Source organism: Vicia villosa, unplaced genomic scaffold, assembly GCF_029867415.1.
Source record: "Vicia villosa cultivar HV-30 ecotype Madison, WI unplaced genomic scaffold, Vvil1.0 ctg.000121F_1_1, whole genome shotgun sequence".
In the NCBI taxonomy this organism is placed as follows: Eukaryota; Viridiplantae; Streptophyta; class Magnoliopsida; order Fabales; family Fabaceae; genus Vicia; species Vicia villosa.
The window spans coordinates 937,969-958,340 of NW_026705023.1; the positions used below are offsets into that span (position 1 = coordinate 937,969).

Here is a 20,372-nt window from a genome sequence, read left to right on the forward strand (position 1 = left end):
GGGTAATGAGTATCCTATCATTGGGATCCATTTATCATTTGTCTACATCAAAAAACACCAACCAATTCTTTTGCTTTTTTAGCTTTTCCTTGTTAGGTAAAAACATGTTAAAAACTTTCTACGATAATTGCACGAGTCTCCAATGGCCGAGCAGCAGTAGAATGTGAAATTAACATCGTTTAATAAAAAACACAAACAAACAGAAACTTTTGAGCCTAACTATGACACTCTGATTCCTCAAAAGGGATACGTAGGCATTAGGTCGCTGCGCCTAAACGAGTACAATTTTGTAAAACTTCCTTCTTTTCCCCTTATTTTCATTCTTTCTTTTGCATGCATTCCCTTTTAGCATTAAGCTTTAGATTTTAGTGTCACACCCTTTGATTAGACAACAAGAGTGGATCTTGTCGAGTACGACGGATGTGAGGGGTGTTAATCCCTTCCCCTTGCGTAATCGACTCCCTTACCATTTCTCTTGGTCGCAAGACCTTGTTATTTCCCTTATAGGTTTTCTTCAGTGTTTTCCTTTCTCTTCTCATGAGATAAATAGATACTCGATGGCGACTTCATTGTTTTTATGTTTCTCTAGTTGCTTCAACATGGTCTTGCTCAAATGCATGGATAGTCACGACGCAGACATGTTAATGCATGAGATTCATGAAGGTTCATTTGGTACCCATGCCAATGTACATTCAATTTCTAAGAAGATGCTTAGAGCAGGTTACTATTGGCTGACAATGGAATTTAACTGCTATAAATTTATGAAGAAGTGTCACAAGTGTCAAGTGTATGCTGACAAAATTCATGTGCCCCCGATGCTTCTCAATGTTATTTCCTCTCCATGGCCTTTCTCTATGTGGGGAATTGATATGATTGGAATGATTGAACCCAAGGCTTCGAACGGACACCTGTTCATTCTTGTGGCTATTGATTATTTTACCAAGTGGGTAGAAGCGACGTCCTATGCTAATGTGACCAGGCAGGTTGTGTTCAGATTTATCCAGAATAATATCATCTGCACATATGGTGTACCAAGAAATATTATCATGGATGACTGCTCGAATTTGAATAATAGCATGATGAGAGAGCTTTGTGAAAGCTTCAAGATTGAACATCACAATTCTTCTCCTTACATACTGAAGAAGAATGAGGCTGTTGAAGCGGCAAATAAGAATATCAAGAAGATTGTTCAGAAAATGGTTGTCACATACAAGGACTGGCATGAGATGCTTCCATTTGCTTTACTGGACAAAGAACAGGAGACTTGTCTAGAGTGGGATTTGTGGCTAAAGAGGAACTCATCTCTGGGTTCAGGAGAGCAAAGTCTGAGAACTATGTGACCGACCAGATGTCAGCACCAATGTCACAACTTCAAGACAACAGAAGAAGAAGGATTTCAAAGAAGAAATTCCAAAAATGGAGGTGTCATCACTGTGGTAGATTTGGTCACATAAAGCCGTTCTTCTTCAGACTAGTTGGATATCCAGACCAAACTCGTCAAGCCAAACCTGAATTTAATACCTACAACAGAAAGCAACAATGGACAGCTAAGAATGTTTCTCTGGGGCACACACTTCTCTAAGAATGCCATCAAAAAGAAGATTGGTACCTTGACAGTGGTTGCTCAAATCATATGACCGGGAGGAAGAACTCTCTAGGAGACCTCAAATTGGAAGGAAACAACTATGTAACTCTGGGTGATGGAGAAATAAGAGAAGTCAAAGGTGTTGGGAAGACATAAGGGCAGGGTATCCCTAATCTAAACAATATTCTACTTGTACAAGGACTGGCTGCAAACCTTATAAGCATCAGTCAGTTGTGTGATGAAGGATTTAATGTCAGGTTCACCAAAGAGGAGTGCATCATCACTAATGAAGCAAATGAGGAAGTCATGAAGGGATTTAGGTCTAAGGATAATTGCTATCTATGGAAGCCTAACACACCTGTCCACCCCTCTGACTACTCCATGATCAAAGAAGAATTAAAAGTCCACCGCCAAGAATTTGATGAATCTGATGTGTCTGATGAATCTAATGAAGAATCCTATGTTGGAGATCTCACCATAAGTGAACTGTCTACTGGTTTTACTGAGACCTGTTTAATGAATGAGAAACTGTGTGCAAAAGTAAGAGAGTACAAAAGTATCAATAGATTTCTGCTAGAAGAAAGAATAAGCCTTGTGATGGACATTACAAATCGATAAAGAAAACTAGAAAAGTCAAATGTAAGAAACGATCCTAAAAGTCTATCTGAAAGTAATGTCACAGAGAATGTTGCAACAACATCTAAAGACATTGTGAAGAAAAAGGGTATGTTGGGTATCTACTACCAAAACATATTATAGCAATTAACCCACGTGGGGGAATATTTTTGGGCTTTGTAAAAATCCATGGTTTGAAATTTCCCTCACTCAATGTTCATATAAAGCTCCCTCGATCTCCTAGTATTCTAAAAACGACAAACTTTCCTATTAGTTCTGCTAGCTACTCTCTGAGGTTGAACTACTCAAATTGTTCTCACAGGCGTGACACAGGCTCTGGCTCTGAAAGTTTCAGAATATCTCAGCAATCAAGTGATGGATCTCCCATATCTGACTCAGCAACACCGGGAGAGTCCTCTAACCCTAATAGGATTCTTAAGGTTATCCCTTTAAGGACGATTAGCAGAGACGAAGTAAAGGCCACAAAGCCTAAAATGACACATGAAAAGCGGCCCAAGGAGGGTATTCATAGCAAGGGCACTGAACCCTCTTCATCTGCTACCATGGAGGAACTTACTAAAGAAGGGTCCAAATATCTTGATAGCGCAATTGTTACTCGCATTCTGAAGGAAAATCATCAAGTGCCTGGAATATCTATTCCTCTTCAAACCCTAATGGTTGATCCCCTCAAAAACACCAGTATGGCTGAAGCTGTTCATACCGTTGATAGTGACCTAGCTGTAGAGGAAATCAACAAGGATGAACAAGGGATTGCTAAAAATACCAATGTTACTGAGGATGTCAATGACATCAACGATAATGAGCACCCTAAGGCCAATACTGAAATTGAAACCAATGAGGTAGACTTAGATGAGTACTCTGACGACGAATTACTTACCTCCTTGAATCCAAGTGTAGCCAACAGGCTAATGATAAGAAGAAAAGGCAAAGCTGTGGTCCAACGATCACCTAAAAAGAGCACTCAAGTGAACAACCCTGCCAAAGACGCTGTCAGGAAGAAGAGTACTTCTGCAGGTCCTATCAAGAGCAAAGCTGTAACCAAGAGTAAAGGGGTTGGTCCATCAAAATATTGGAGCAAGGTCATTCCAAAGAAAAGAAAGGAGCGGGAAACTGTTGAACCTGAATCTGATGTTGAAGTGAATGTCCCTGACATTCCATCAAGGAAGAAGCCTACATCCAGCAAGCTTGCTGCTAGTATTCCTGAAGTTCCCATTGATAATGTGTCATTCCACTATGCCTCTAGTGCCAACAGATGGAAGTATGTACTCCAAAAGAGATTAGCTGTTGAAAGGGAATTGGCTCCAAATGATCTTGAGAACAAGGAGGTCTTAGAGCTAATTCAAGAACCTGGACTTCTGAAAACTGTCTGCAATCTGCCCAAGTGTTATGAGAAGCTGGTTAAAGAGTTCGTGGTGAACTATTCTGAAGAATGTGGCAACAGCAGAAGGGAAGACTTCAGAAAAGTGTTTGTGAGAGGTAAATGTGTCTCATTCTCTCCGTCTGTGATTAATAATTTCTTGGAAAGAACAAATGAAGCTCAACCTGAGCTTGAAGTAACAGACAACAAAGTTTGTCAAGTGATCACAACCAAGCAAGGAAATAGCTGGCCTATAAAAGAGAATCTAACTGCAAGTAAGCTGAGCATCAAGTATGCAATGCTTCACAAGATAGGAGCAGCTAATTGGGTGCCAACGAATCACAAGTCCACTATTTCAACTGTACTTGGGAGATTTATATATGCTGTAGGGACAAAGGCAAAGTTTGATTATGGAGCATATATTTTTGACCAAACCATGAAGCATGCTGGAAGCTTCAGTATTAAGGGTCCAATTGCTTTTCCATCCCTCTTGTGTGGTATAATTCTGGATCAGTATCCAAACATTCTCAATGAACATGATGTAGTGTGCAAAAGAGAAAGTCCATTGGCCTTCCATTACAAATTGTTTCAGGGTAAGCATGTTCCAGACATTGTCATGACATCAGCTGAAACTTCCAAATCTAGAGCATCGGCCAGCAAAACAGAAGTCATAGCAATGCTAAAAGAGACTTGCAAAGAACTGGAATCTAGAAAAATATCTCTTGAAAAAAATGATACATACTATGAAAATGGATGAGAATGAGGAATTTTCAGATACTGAAGAGATGGAAGATAAAGATGAACAAGAATTGGAAGAAGAAAGTGTCGTTCCGGCTGATGAATCTGAGAAAGAAAGTTCTTCAGACACCTCAAGTGGGTCTAAATATGGGCAGTAACTGCAGCCGGAGTCCTGTTTGTTTTGTTTTGTTTTTGTTTGATTTGTTCTCTTTCATTTAGTTCTGTCTGTTTTATTTGCTTTAGTTCAGTTTAAATTTTTGTTGAACTTATTTAAACTTGGTGGGGGAGAAGACATTTTTGTTGGCTTTGGCAACTTTTGTGGCCAAACAGTGGGAGAAGTAATACATGTCACCCCAGAACAACAAGAATGGTGGTTGTGTGTGATTAATAATATTAATTTGCTTATTTTTGTGTTGATCTGTTTGTGCTTGTGCTACTCTTGTGGTTGTTTGTCTGGTTTGTCTAAGCACTGTGTGCATACTAGTGATGTATGCTGTCTGTTGTGTATTAGCTTGTTTTATTGTGTTTTGGTTATCTTGTGTCCGCTGGAAGTATTTCTCTGGTATGGTGTGTCAGGTTGTTTTAGCCAAAAATTTGCCAAAGGGGGAGATTGAAGGTGTTTTCATGTTGGCTGCATTAATGGTAAAACATACCTGGTTGATATTGTAGTATATAGGTTGCATATGTGTGAAGCTAATACAGGTTTTTTAGTGAATGTCATGATCGATGTCATGACATTCGTGTGTGAAAGCAGGAGCTGTTATTATTTATTAAATGTATTTCCTGATTTATCTCAATTATCAGTTTAGGAAACCTTTTATTGAGTGCTGAATATTTCGTCCAGAAGATCTTGCTGACAACACATTGTGTAACAGACAGATGGCGTGTGCATTAGGTTAACTTGTTAACCCTAATTTGTTTCTTAAAAAGCCCAAGGCCCAAGTCTGCATATAAAAGGACTGCAATCCTATTTTGGAATGCAGACATAAAATTTTGTATTGTGAAGAACTGTTGTTCTGTAGCTGTCTCCTGTGATCCAAGCAATTGTCCTTGATGATTGCATTGGAATAAGTTGTGTTTGTGTAATGTCACTCTAAGCTTTTAAGCACGAGTGTGTGTCTCTTGATTGAAGCTTTTAAGCAGATCAAGGTGTGTTTTTGAAGAGTGTCTTCTCTCTGTAATTGTTATTTGTTTATGTGTAATCACTGCTGTGATTGAGGGAGAGTGGAATGGAGATATTCCATATCTAGGGAGAACCTAGGTAGAAGGGTCATTGGGTAGTGATTATGTGAGAAGTTGTAAACGGGGGAGTTTAGCTTTGAATTGATACTACTAATAGTGGACTTCATTCCTGGCTTGGTAGCCCCCAGAGTAGGTTGTTTGAACTGAACTGGGTATACAATTCTGTGTGTTCTTTATTGTTTTTATGTTGTTCTGTTATTACTATCTATGTTGCGTAATTGTGGATGTCATTACATCCAGTTTGACATCGAGCTTGTGTTACTAGAATTTTCAATTGGCATCAGAGCAGGCACCCTGCCTGTTTGCATCTGGGTGAGATCTAGGAATAACAAAATTCTGGTACTATGGAGAAGGATTTGTTAGTGTTTGGAAACAGACCACCTATCATGGATGGCTCTAACTATGACTACTGGAAACCTCGTATGGTAGCAGTTATTAAGTCAGTGAACAGCAAGGCCTGGAGAGCTGTTGAAAGCAGATGGAAACATCCTGAGAAAATTATGGAAGATGGAACCACTGTTCTAATTCCTGAAACTCAATGGAGCAAATCTGAAGAAAGAGGATGAAACCATTTATGAATTCTACATGAATGTCCGCGAGATTTCAAACAACTCAACAGCCTTAGGAGAAAAAATGACTAAAGAAAAACTGGTAAGGAAGATCCTCAAATCGCTGCCTAAGCGATTTGATATGAAGGTAACTACCATAGAGGAAGCTCAAGACATCAACAACATGAAGATGAACGAACTTATTGGTTCTCTACAAACCTTTGAGTCAAACATCTGTGAGCCTGTTGAAAAGAAGAACAAAAGCATCGCTCTTGTCACCAGCGAAGGTGATAATTCAAAAGAAAGCAATGGTGGAAGTGATGCGAATTTATCAGACGCCATAGCCATGCTTGGAAAACAATTCAACAAACTTATTTAAAGAGTTGATCAGAAGTCCATACCTAATGTCAAGAACACTTCCAATGACATTAGTCAGACTTATGACTCAAGCAAAAGATTCAAAGCTGAGGAGAAGCCCAATCTAGGGAAAGGGGTTCATTGTCATGAATGTGAAGGATTCAGACACATAAGAGCTGAATGTCCTACCTACCACAAGGAGCAAAAGAAAGGACTGACTGTTACTTGGTCTGATGAAGACTCAGATTCAGAAAAAGAAAGGAGCTGAATGTCCTACCTACCACGTGGGGGAATATTATCCCAAGGTGTGTTTTTGAAGAGTGTCTTCTCTCTGTAATTGTTATTTGTTTATGTGTAATCACTGCTGTGGTTGAGGGGGAGTGGAATGGAGATATTCCATATCTAGGGAGAACCTAGGTAGAAGGGTCATTGGGTAGTGATTAAGTGAGAAGTTGTAAACGGGGGAGTTTAGCTTTGAATTGATACTACTAATAGTGGACTTCATCCCTGGCTTGGTAGCCCCCAGAGTAGGTTGTTTGAACCGAACTGGGTAAACAATTCTGTGTGTTCTTTATTGTTTTTATGTTGTTCTGTTATTACTATCTGTGCTGTGTAATTGTGGATGTCATAACATCCAGTTTGACATCGAGCGTGTGTTACTAGAATTTTCAGGTTTGATCAACTGAATTTGATAGAAGAAAAGAGGATGAAGGCTTTGTGTCATGGCCAATTATACCAGAAAAGAATGAAGCAAGCGTTCAATAAGAAGTTTCGACCTCGTGTATTAAGAGAAGGTGACCTCGTGCTTAAAAGGATCTTGTCTTTCAATTGAGATTCTAGGGGCAAGTGGGATCCTAATTTTGAAGGGCTATATGTTGTTAAGAAAGCCTTCTCTGGAAGTGCATTAATTCTTACAACTATGGATGGTGAGGAGCTCCCACATCATGTGAATGCTGGTGTAGTCAAGAAATACTTCTCCTAGAAATATAAGGAACAACTCCCTAAGTTGAAAACCCGAAAGGGCGGCTTAGAAAAAATGAGCGTCTCGGTGGTCTGAAAACCTGAAAGGGCGGTCCAGGCAAAAGTTAGAGACATAAACAGAATAAATCATCCCGGTAGATTGAAAGCCCGAAAGGGAAATCTAGGCAAAAGTTAGGGATTAATGGCAAGTAACTATATTAGACAAGACTTGATCGTCAACAACAATCTCTTCATCAGAAAATGCTCAACATTTTTCAACTGAAGCCTCAGCTCAAAAGTTGTTAGGGAGAATAGGGTCATTGTATTTCAGTGTATCTTTTCCATGAATTTACCATTTTCCAAACTTTGTAATTATCTATGGAGTATTGCCATTTGTAGACTACCATTCTATTAACGAAGTTTGAGCCTTTATCCATTTATTTGCAATATGATTTCTTTCTGCTTTACAAAGTTTCATTTATTATTGATAGTAATTTTTGAAATAGAAAAGTTTAAAATAACAATTATGGTTTTTGAAAGTTACAAAAAAATATTTTACCTTGACTTATGAATTTACCAAAAGGAATAAAAATAGTTGTTCCGATGAACGGTCAAATCCGAAAGTGTTGAACTGGTTTTTTCTAGCAGTTTGTTCCATTTTTGAAGTACCGTGGCTTTTTGCATTAGTTTGTGATATGATTTCTAAGATCCTGCAGATTTTTGTTGGAAATTTGGTTGCAAGTCTTCCCAGTTGGTGATCCTCAGTGAAGCGGGCATAATGTGCTTTCCCCATGTTAGAATAAGATTTGTTCTGATCAATATTCTATGTTTTGATGATAACATTATATATGAATTTTGTATAAGACAATGTGGTACTCTAATCCTTTGCATTTTCCATTTCAGGAAATATATAAAGAGTATGCACAAATAAGCGCTCAGAAGCACTGACTCAGAAGGTTCTGGATGGCTACATCAGAATATGCTCTAGCAAGACATCAGAAGATGGTCAAGCAGAATCAGAACATGGACTATGAAGCATCAAAAGAACATGAAGTCAGAAGCAGAAGCACTGAAGTTCTTATGGTATCACGCTCAAGCTCTTCAAAGTCTGAAGACAAGAAGATGCTCTGCACCAAGTTGTTGACTCTGATATTCAAACGTTGTATCTACAAACATGAGTCCAGAAGCAAGTACAAGATGATAGGCTATTAAGTCTAATCTCTGACTGACAAAAGGAACGTTAGAAGCTACAAAAGGCAAAGTCAGTAAAAGCAGGAAAAGCATAGCTCAAGGTAGTTGACAAAAGTGTGAAACATTAAATGCAAAGCTGTACTATTCACGCAAAGCATTAAATGCAACCCAACGGTCATCTTCTTAAAATGCCTATATATAGAAGTTCTGATCAGAAGCAGCTAATAAAAACTCTTGCGCAAAATACCAAAACGCTGTCAAATTCAAAGCTCACGAACTTCATCTTCAACCTCACAAACTCTTGTAATATTTAGTGAGTGTTAAGCTTAGAACTTAAGAGAAATATCACTGTTGTGATTATAGCTTTATAAGAAGCAATCTATACTCTTGTAAACATTATTTTACATTGATTGTAAAAGGTTCCTAGAGTGATCAGTGTGATCAGTAGACTCTAGAAGACTTAGAAGATTTCTAAGTGGTGATTTCCTAGAGTGATCAATGTGATCAGTAGACTCTAGAAGACTTAGAAGTTTTCTAAGTGGTGATTTCCTAGAGTGATCAAGTTGTGATCTATATACTCTAGAAGACTTAGAAGTTTTCTAAGTGGATAACTATTATAATCAGTTGGATTAATGGATTAAATCCTCAGTTGAGGTAAATCACTCTAAAGGGGTGGACTGGAGTAGTTTCGTTAACAACGAACCAGGATAAAAATAATTGTGTTCATTGTTTTTATCTTACAAGTTTTTAAAGTCACACTTATTCAACCCCCCCTTTCTAAGTGTTTTTCTATCCTTCAATTGGCATCAGAGCGTCGGTTCTAGGTGCAAGCACTTAACCGTGTTAGATAAAAGATTGAGGGAGAAAAACACAAAGTCAATATGGTTGAAACAAAAACATCTACTCCTACACCTGAACAAAACAACAATGGTAATGGAAGCAGTAGCTTCAATGGCTATAATAGACCACCAGTCTTTGATGGTGAAAATTTTGAATATTGGAAAGATAGACTCGAAAGTTACTTTCTTTGTCAAGATGGTGACTTATAGGATCTAGTCTTGGATGGTTACAGACATCCTGTAAATGCTCGTGGAGTAAAGATGTCAAGACAAGAATTGAGTGATGATCAAAAGAAACAATTCAAAAATCATCACAAGTCAAGGACTATTCCGCTGAATGCTATTTCTCATGCTGAATATGAGAAAATAACAAACAGAGAAACTGCCTATGACATCTTTGAATCCTTGAAGATGACTCATGAAGGTAATTCCCAAGTCAAGGAGACAAAAGCTCTTGCTTTAATCCAGAAGTATGAAGCTTTCAAGATGGAGGAAGATGAAAAAATTGAAGCAATGTTCTCAAGATTCCAGACTTTGACTGTTGGATTAAGAGTGCCTGACAAGGGATATACAAAGGCTGATCATGTCAAGAAGATCATCAGAAGCTTGCCCAGAAGATGGGGTCCAATGGTAACTGCATTCAAGATTGCTAAGAATCTGAATGAAGTCTCTCTTGAAGAGCTGATCAGTGCCCTGAGGAGTCATGAAATAGAGCTGGATGCAAATGAACCTCAGAAGAAAGGTAATTCAATTGCATTAAAATCAAATATTAAAAAATGCACTAACGCTTTTCAAGATGAAGAAGAAGATTCTGAAGAGTCAGAATCAGAAGAAGAAGAAGAAGAAGAAGATGAACTTTCCATGATCTCTAGAAGAGTAAATCAACTCTGGAAGAGTATGCAAAGAAAGTTCAAGAACTTCAGAAGTTCCAAAAGGCCTAAAAGAGGAGAGTCTTCTGGACACAGAAGATCTGACAAAAAGAAGGTGACGCGCTATGAATGCAAGGAGCCAGGACATTACAAGAATGAGTGCCAAAGCTTCAGAGGGAAAAGCCCAAGAAAAAGTTTGAAAAGAAGAAAGGCCTTATGGCTACTTGGGATGACTCATATTCTTTTGATCAAGAGTCAAACTCTGAAGACGAGCAGGCAAACATAGCGCTGATGGCCACCGTTGATGATGAATCAGAATCTACCTCAGAATCTGACTCAGACTCTGAAGAGGTATTTTCTGAACTTTCTAGAGATGAGCTAGTTTCCAGCTTAACTGAAATTCTGGAAATCAAGGCTAAACTTAGTATCAAATATAAAAAGCTGATAAAGCTCTTTGCATCTGAAACTAAGAAGCTTGAAATAGAAAATGCTGAACTCAAAGAAAAAGTTTCAAAACTATCTAAAGATGCTGAGTCATATTCTAGTTCAGAAAAGTCTATTCCAAGCATGAACAATATTCTTAAGGAATATGACTTGAGTTTCAGGAAGTTTTTATCTAGAGGTATTGGAAGAAGTCAGCTTGCCTCTATGATATATGCAGTTAGTGGAAACAAAAGAGTTGGCATAGGATATGAGGGTGAAACCCCATATAAACTTGAACCGGTTGATGAGATGAAAATCACATACAAACCTCTGTATGATCAATTCAAGTATCGCCACTCCCATGATATTAGGCTAACATCACATGCTAAGAGCTTCCACATTACACACACCAAGAAGCATATGACACACACTAGAAAATATCATGCTACTCAAAATAGGGAATATCATGTTGTACCTCTTGTTAATTTTCATGCTAAACCCAAGTTCAATCAGAACTTGAGGAGGACTAACCCAAAAGGACCCAAGAAAATGTGGGTACCTAAGGAAAAGATAATTCCTGTTGCAGATATCCTTGGCAGCCAAGAAGACAAAGGAAAACATGTCATGGTACCTAGACTCTGGGTGCTCGCGGCACATGACGGGAAAAAGGTCTATGTTCCAAGACCTAGTGCTTAAATCTGCTGGTGAAGTAAAGTTTGGAGGGAACCAGAAGGGCAAGATCATTGGCTCTGGAGCCATAAGCATTGGTAACTCTCCCTCTATAACTAATGTTCTGCTAGTAGATGGATTAGCTCATAACTTATTATCCATAAGTCAATTAAGTGACAATGGTTATGACATAATCTTCAATCAAAAGTCTTGTAAAGCTATTAGTCAGAAGGATGGCTCTCTCTATCATATTTACAAGCAAGAGAAAGAACAACATTTACAAGATTGATCTTCAAGATCTTAAGAATCAAAAGGTTACTTGCCTTATGTCTGTTAGTGAAGAGCGGTGGGTCTGGCATAGAAGATTAGGTCATGCTAGTTTGAGAAAGATTTCTCAGATTAACAAACTTAATCTGGTCAAAGGACTCCCTAATCTAAAATACAAATCAGATGCTCTTTGCGAAGCATGTCAGAAAGGGAAGTTTTCCAAACCTGCATTCAAATCTAAGAATGTTGTCTCTTCTTCTAGGCCGCTAGAACTTCTGCACATTGATTTGTTTGGCCCAGTCAAAACAGCATCTGTCAGAGGGAAGAAATATGGATTAGTCATCGTAGACGACTATAGCAGATGGACATGGATAAAGTTCTTGAAACACAAGGATGAGTCTCATATAGTGTTCTTTGACTTCTGCACTCAGATCCAATCTGAGAAAGAATGTAAAATCATAAAGGTCAGAAGTGATCATGGTGGCGAATTTGAGAACAGATTCTTTGAGATTTATTTCAAAGAAAATGGTATTGCCCATGATTTCTCTTGCCCTAGAACTCCACAGTGTAGCAACCTGCCCTAAAAATTAAGCTTTTAGAGTCGTCACCTATTCTACCAGGGCGAATAGGAAACCCTACGCTGTATAAAGATCTGGGTAAGATTATTATAATCAGGTCAAGGGAAGGTGTTAGGCACCCTTAACCCTTTCTTAAGGTTTAATCTAAGGTAAAGGTTTTGGCTAAAATATTCATGTTTAATAGCTAAGGAAATGAACAGGGCGAAAAGTGAGATTTAACTGAATTGAGGTTTTAGGGAAGGGGACTCGCCTTGTTGCCAAGTGCCTACGTATCTCCTTAGGGAGAATTAGAGTCAACGTAGTTCGGGGCACGGGTTGTACACCTTAGAATTGATTATGAAATTGTTTTGAAGGCTTTTTGAATGGCCTATCGTAGTTTTGAATTTGTGATTTGAAGATGAAATGAGTGTTTTAGCGTACAACCCTAGTTTGATGTGTCTTCGTTAGGTGCGATGATCAATAGATTTGATCATTATAATTAACGAATTAGATAATGTATTGTTGACCATTCTGATCGATAGATTCGATCGTTACGAACAGCAAATAAAGTGTATTTTAATTTCGTATGATTAAATTATGAGTTTCATCATTATCTCTCATAACCAATAGATTTGGTTATTACACAATAATGAATTTCAGTATTTATGTTTTATTATTTTATCTCTCGCCAATGCGACTAATAGATTTAGTCGGATCGAGGAGAGAATTCGCCAAGAATTAGTCGAATTTATATTAACAAATAAATTAATTAGGTTAAATTTATTTCCCGCCAATGCGACTAATAGGTATAGTCGGATCGAGGAGAAAATTATATTAAACAAGATAAATGAACAATTAACAAAAAATTATAAAATTAATTAATCAATTTTTATTTGTTTTCAGCAGGGGGTGTATATTGTTCTTAGGTAATAATTTAAGGGTGTGTGGATAGTAAAGGGCCAGGCCCACTTAAATTTTGAGCCCGTGTGTTTGTGTGTGAGTATGCGTACAGAGTTAAGGTGAGACAACGAGATCTATGCCATGGATCTAAATCTAATGGCCTGCATGTGCTGGCAGATGAGGAAACACGGTAAGGGTCATACACATGATCAAAGTCATTGTGTTAACCATGTGGCCATCAAGAGGCCACATGGCAACGATCCAGCGGCTGAGGGGAGAGATCAACTCTAAATCCCATTCTTTCCACTTTATTTCCTCAATCTCTTTCTCTCTCTTCATTCTCTTCCCTCTCTCAAGCTCTAAACTCCCTCGTTCTCTCTCCACTTTCTCAAAACAAACAAACCCAGACTTCAACCCCTCTCCACCGTAAACCGCCCACTCGTCCGCTGTTAATCCCAGATTTCGATGAAGATTCTGATGAATCTTCATCGTCCCCACCCCAACCTTCATATCCAAACCCAAAAAAACGAACCCAGATGAAGATCCTCACGATCTTCATCTCCTCCCAATCTCTCCTTTATCAATACAAGCCCAGAAACCCTTCAATTAACCCAAACCCTCATCGGATCTTATGAACCCTAAGAACCCTAGGGTTCTATGAAGAACCCTAACCCTAACTGAAACTCAGATCAAATCGAACCCACATGCAAACACGATTTGAAGCGTGAATTAAAAGCTAAGTCTCAGATTTGGGTTACCTTTTGTCTTCTATGTCTGGATCGTGTTAGCTCCCCCCTTGTCGTTAATCTCCTTCTCCCCCGTGTGTTTGCAGGTATGAAGACGAAGATGAAGGTGGCTTGGTGTTCACGGCCAAGCTTCAAGGGTTTCTCGTTCTCGGCAAATATTCAAGCGTCTCCGGCCAAAGATCCAAAAAAGTCCCCTCTCTAATTTTCTTCTTTTTTCTTTTATAACCTAGGGTTTAGTTTGTTTTAGGAATATTTAGATTAGATTCAATTATCATCTTAGGACTTGATTCGTTTTAGGTTTGATTCTGATTGTATTTTTTCCGGATTTGTAATATTGTCTTGATGAGATATGATTTGATTTTCGTTACATCTTGATTTAATTCTATTTTCGTTATGATTTAATCTGAGATTGGTTGAAGATTTGCTTGAAGATCCATCCATGGGCCTGGGTTTGCCAAGGTTGGCTGCTGCGCAGCTAGGGTTTCCGCTTGGGGGGAGAACGTGAACAGGACTGGGTCGGGTCCTGGGTTAGTCCACTACCCTGATCCGTACGCACCTGGCCCGCTACCATTAGCACAGTTGGCCCAATACCTTCATAGCCCAATACCCTTAACACACCATTACCTTAATTAAATCAACAAAATAATTAACCATTTATAACCTAATGCCATACGTAATTACTCGCTAACCAAATGATAATAGAAAGATAATAGCTTTGGTTAAGGTCACTAACGATAATTAACAGCAAATAACCACAAACCTGATTAAAATCAATATTAAAAATCTTTTTTTATCAATATAAAAATCCTAAAAAAACATTATTTTTTGATAATGATATTATATATCTTAACCCCACTTAATTAGTATATAGTAATCCCACTAGTAATTAACAACAACAACATTAGTTAGTAGAAAAACAAATGTTGAGAATTAAGTTATAGTAGAACAAATAAAACCTTGGAATGAGATAAATGGGCCAGCAGTTTGGACCCAAATTCCTGCTAATCACACATCTTTATTTAATTAAAGAGAGTTTTGTAAGAGGTCAGGTTTAACAATATATGTGTTAAACCCCATAGCCCTTAGTTTTAACACCTTTAATAAATTAAAAAAGATGCGAATCGCATCGGGTAAATTTTGGGGTATGACACACAACAAAATGGAGTTGTAGAGCGAAAGAATATGACTCTACAAGAAATGGCCAGAACCATGATCAATGAAACCAATATGGCTAAGCATTTCTAGGAAGAAGCAATTAACAATGCATGCTATATCCAGAATATAATCTATATAAGACCTATTCTTAATAAGACTCCTTATGAATTGTGGAAGAACAAAAAGCCCAACATTTCTTATTTCCATCCTTTTGGATGTGTATGTTATATTCTGAACACTAAAGATCATCTGCATAAGTTTGATTCTAAGGCACAAAAGTGTTTCCTTCTTGGATATTCTGAACGCTCTAAAGGCTACAGAGTATACAATACTGAAACATTGGTTGTTGAAGAATCAATCAATATCAGATTTGATGATACGCTTGGTCTTGAAAAGTCAAAGCAGTTTGAGAATTTTGCAGATATAGAAATCTCTAATTCAGACTCTAAAGAACCCAGAAGCAAAGTTTCAGAAGATCAAGTTGCTGCTTCATTAGAGAATCTCAGAATTTCTGAAGAGCCAACTATCAGAAGATCTTCTAGACTCAACTCTGCTCACTCAGAAGATGTTATCATTGGAAAGAAAGATGATCCTATCAGAACAAGAGCATTCCTTAAAAACAATACAGAATGTCAATTTGGTTTAGTATCTCTAATTGAGCCAACTTCTGTTGATCAAGCTCTGGAGGATGCTGACTGGATAATTTCCATGCAAGAAGAACTAAATCAGTTTACAAGGAATGATGTTTGGGATCTAGTTCCAAGACCAAAAGGATTTAACATCATTGGAACTAAGTGGGTCTTCACAAACAAGCTAAGCGAAAAAGGAGAAGTTGTAAGAAACAAAACCAGACTGGTTGCTCAGGGCTATAGTCAGTAAGAAGGTATTGACTATACTGAAACCTTTGCACCAGTGGCCAGGTTAGAACCTATTCGCTTATTAATTTCTTTTGCCACTCAGAATAACATCACTCTGTATCAGATGGATGTTAAGAGTGCCTTATTAAATGGATATATAGATGAGGAAGTATATGTCCACCAACCTCCTGGTTTTGAAGACTCTAAGTCTCCAAAACATGTTTTCAAATTAAAGAAATCATTATATGGCCTGAAGCAAGCTCCCAGAGCTTGGTATGAAAGATTAAGTTCTTTCCTTCTGGATAATGGTTTCACTAGAGGACAAGTGGATACAACTCTCTTCTGTAAAACCTTTAAAAAGGATATTTTAATTTGTCAAATATATGTTGATGATATTATCTTTGGAACATCTAATGCTACACTTGGAAAGGAGTTTGCTAAGTCTATGCAGGCTGAGTTTGAAATGAGCATGATGGGAGAACCCAAGTACTTCCTTGGGATTCAGATCAATCAAACTTCTGAAGGAACTTATGTTCATCAGACCAAGTATGTGAAAGAACTTCTGAAGAAGTTTAATCTTTCAGAAAGCAAAGAAGAAAAGACTCCTATGCACCCAACGTGTGTTCTAGGTAAGGATGAGGTAAGTAAGAAGGTAGATCAGAAGCTCTACAGAGGTATGATTGGATCTCTTCTATATCTTACTACTTTTAGACCTGACATTTTATTCAGTGTTTGTCTGTGTGCAAGATTCCAATCAGATCCTAGAAAATCTCACTTAACTGCTGTTAAGAGAATTCTGAGGTATCTGAAAAGTACTACTAATGTTGGTTTAGTCTATAGAAGATATGAAGAATATAACTTAGTAGGATTTTGTGATGCTGATTACGCTGGAGATAGAGTTGAAAGGAAAAGTACTTCTGGAAGTTGACAATTTCTTGGAAGTCATCTGATCTCCTGGTACAGCAAGAAGCAAGCTACAATTGCCCTCTCTACAACAGAAGCAGAATATGTTCCTGCTGCTGGATGTAGTACACAGATGCTCTGGATGAAGAGTCAGTTAGAAGATTATCAGATATATGAGAGTAACATTCCTATCTTCTGTGATAATACTTTTGCTATTTGTTTATCTAAGAATCAAATCTTACATTCCAAAGCTAAACATATTGAGATTAAACATCATTTAATTAGGGACTATGTTCAGAAGGGTGTTCTATCTTTAAACTTTGTTGATACAGACCATCAATGGGATGATATCTTTACAAAACCCCTTGCTGAAGATAGGTTTAAGTTCATTCTGAAGAATATCAGTATAGATTTATGCCCAGAATGAAAAGATGAGAAGTTCTTATATATGGATTAGATTTGAAATGATCATTTGTTTACTTATCAGAAGTTCTGAAAATATTGATCAATTAGATATTCTGATTCTGTTATTGCTAATATTTCATATGTCTAAGTTGATTCAGAATCTCTTTTAAAGCAAAACAGCTGTCACCAGCTATTCCAGAAGATGAACACGTGTTCACTCTGAAGGGACAAGCATGCGTGTAGTTGATGAGACGGCGTCCTATGTAACTGTGCAAATCATTTCAAATATCACGTTTTACCCTAGCGTCACTCAAACATTAAATGCATTTGATTCCCTACATTTTGTAACTGTTCATTCTCATAATTTAATTGCATTTTGTTTCAAATCCGTGTCTATTCATACATCTCTCATAATCTCATTTTCTCTTTTCACGCATTCATTCTCTCTTGTTTATGCATTTCTGCAACCTTTTCTCTCTTATCTCAAACCCTAAAAGAAAACCCAGAAATCTCAGAAGTGCTTCCATGGCTTCCCCTTCTTCTCAGAATGCTAGTTCGTCTCCTCAGCAACAACATCCAAATAAACAAGAACAAGAGCAACAACTTATTCCAAAAATCACCTGTTCGATTCCTTTGGATCAGTTGGGAGTCATTTGTGAGTTAATGGTAGATGTTGATAATCTAGAACAACATGAAATTCATTTTAAAGAGAATTTGGTGTTTCAAGGATGGGCGCCATTGTTCTATGAATTCTGTGGACCAGTCTATCCGGACTTAGTGAAGGAATTATGGGTTCATGCAACTGTTATTCCTAAAGCTATAGTCTCTTTAGTTCATGGTAGATTCTTCCCCATCACTGAAACCACCTTGAGAATGCTGTTTGGGTTGATGGATTCTGAAGGTGCTACTAAAGCAACTCCAAGAACCGATTGGAATGCTGTCTACGCTGAAATCTTTACAGATGGGAAGAAATCAAAGAAAGTTAAGGATCTAAAGAACAAATACAAGATATGGACAAAGATTCTTCTTGGTTGTTTCTACCACAGGAAATCAACGAGTTCATCAAACTTCATTAATAGAGACCAACAATACATCATGTATTGCCTTGGTACGCAGAAAAAGGTGGATATTCCTTACATCATTTTCAATCACTTGTGGAATGCTGTAAAAGATTCCAGAGATGAAAACAAACTGAAGCAAAAGAGGAATGTTATTCCTTTTGGGAGGATCATTACAAATCTTCTGGTTCAAACAAAGATGGTTGAACAGTTGGAGTCTGCTGGAGTAATCAATAATCCTTACACCATTATTGGGAGTACTCTGAACGCTCATACTCTGAAGAAAATGGGCTTAATTCAATCTATTGATTCTACTCCTCAAGCAAATCCAGAAGTTAGAAATAGAAGAGGTCTGGTTTTAGCTGATTTTGAGGTGTTCTTCAAAAATGAACAACCAGATGTTATGGTTCATTATCTTAATATTCTCAAACAAGATGGTTCTGAATGTGCTCCTATCGGGATAAGCAAGCAGAAGCTTCTGACTACTAAAGATGGAGTATCAGAAGTCCTTCCAGAAGTTGCGCCCCAGCAAGAAAGAAGAACAAAGCGAAGGTTAGACCTTCCATCTATCAGTGAAGAGAAGAGAAATAAAGAGAAGGCTGAGGAACAGAAGGAGAATCAAAAGAAAGAAGGTGAAGTTGAAAAGAAAAGACATATGAAGGATGATGAGAAGGATGATAAGAAGGACGAAGAAAAGAAGAAGAAAAAGAAGAAAGATAAGAAGAAGAAAGATAAGAAAAAGAAAGAAGGAAAGAAAGTTGTTGAAAGAGAAGAGGAGAAGGAAGAAGAAGAGAAGAAGGAAGAAGAAAGGAAGAAAGAAAATTCAAAAGGAAAGCAGAAGGTGGTGATTCAGAAGAAGAGGAAGGCAGTTGGAGATGAATATAAGAGGCCTCACAAGAAGAGATCTTCAGGTATTCATATTTCTGAACCTGGTTCTGTACCTATTTTATCTTCAAAATTTGTACCAACAGAAGTTACCCCACTCTCTCAACCATATATTCAACCAGCAAAAGCCCCAGCTAAATCACCTCCAACCACCAAAGTTCTCACCCCTCCTCCTTCACCCAAGACTAAAGGCACTGCGCCTAATCTTGTTTCTGACCACCCTGTTTCTGAACCAATCCTAGAAATCTTACCCCTCAACACCCTCTTTCCTCCTCATACCACTTTCTCCATTTCTCAACCTCCTCCTCATTCCAACTCCCCTATTGTAGACAATCCTGAGGTCCACAATACTGCTGCTTCTGAATCTTTTGATTCAGATTCTTTCAACAACCTCTTGCGTGATTGTAACTTCAAACCCAAACCTCGCCCTGACCCTGCTTTTGTAGTCTTGGATTCAGACACCGAAGCAGAATCATTGCTTTCTCTTGACAGAGAACCTGAACCCTACTTCATTCTGAACCCAGACTCCTCAACCACAAGATTCAAAACCAAACCTTCTAAACTCTCTGTTGGTATTCGTTTTGAATTCTTAAAGCTTAAGGTACAGGCAGGTTTAGATGCACTGAAGGTAGCACATAATGCCAACATGGATTATGTTGCTTCTGGGAATCTTTGGAGAGATTTCAGAAGCAAGATTCAATCTGACCTTCTGAAGCTTCAAGAAGCTTGTTTGGCTGATGCTCCTGGTCCTTCTGGATTTCTTAGGGACTTTGAAGAAAGCTAATTCTATCCCATCTGAAGTTGGAAATCTCTTGAAGAGAAGGAATCAGTTGATGAGTTTGAAGAAGTGCATCCTCTGGCTATGGTTGTGTGGAAGCCTCAATACAATGTTCTGACTGGCGATTTTCAGTCTTTATACAACTGGCTTAGGGAAAATCCCTCTGTTAACGCACCAAATATGGTATATCCAAGTGTTGAATACCCATCAGAACCGGTTGCTCCAACACCTCCAGAGAATCTGGCTGACATTCTTCTGGCTCTTGAAAATCCAGATGCTGAGATCCCTGCTCCTGTGTATTCTTAAGATGCTTATGTGTCAGAAGCTGATGTTGAGAATCATGATGTTGAGAATCATCCTGCTGAGAAAACTCCTACTAAGGAAGATCAAGATGATGTTCTCATGGTTGAAGCAAATGCTGAGAATTCTCATGTCATGGACAATAGC

The 20,372-nt window shown here is 38.1% G+C and overlaps 1 protein-coding gene across 1 annotated transcript; it reads left to right on the forward strand.

The window, feature by feature from the left end:
* The first annotated feature begins 1,891 nt into the window (after positions 1–1,891).
* LOC131624432 (uncharacterized) lies at positions 1,892–4,335 on the forward strand. The gene is made up of 2 exons (XM_058895370.1): positions 1,892–2,125; positions 2,428–4,335. The coding sequence occupies exons 1-2, from the start codon at positions 1,892–1,894 to the stop codon at positions 4,333–4,335; spliced, it is 2,142 nt and encodes a 713-aa protein (XP_058751353.1).
* The last annotated feature ends 16,037 nt before the right edge of the window (positions 4,336–20,372 follow it).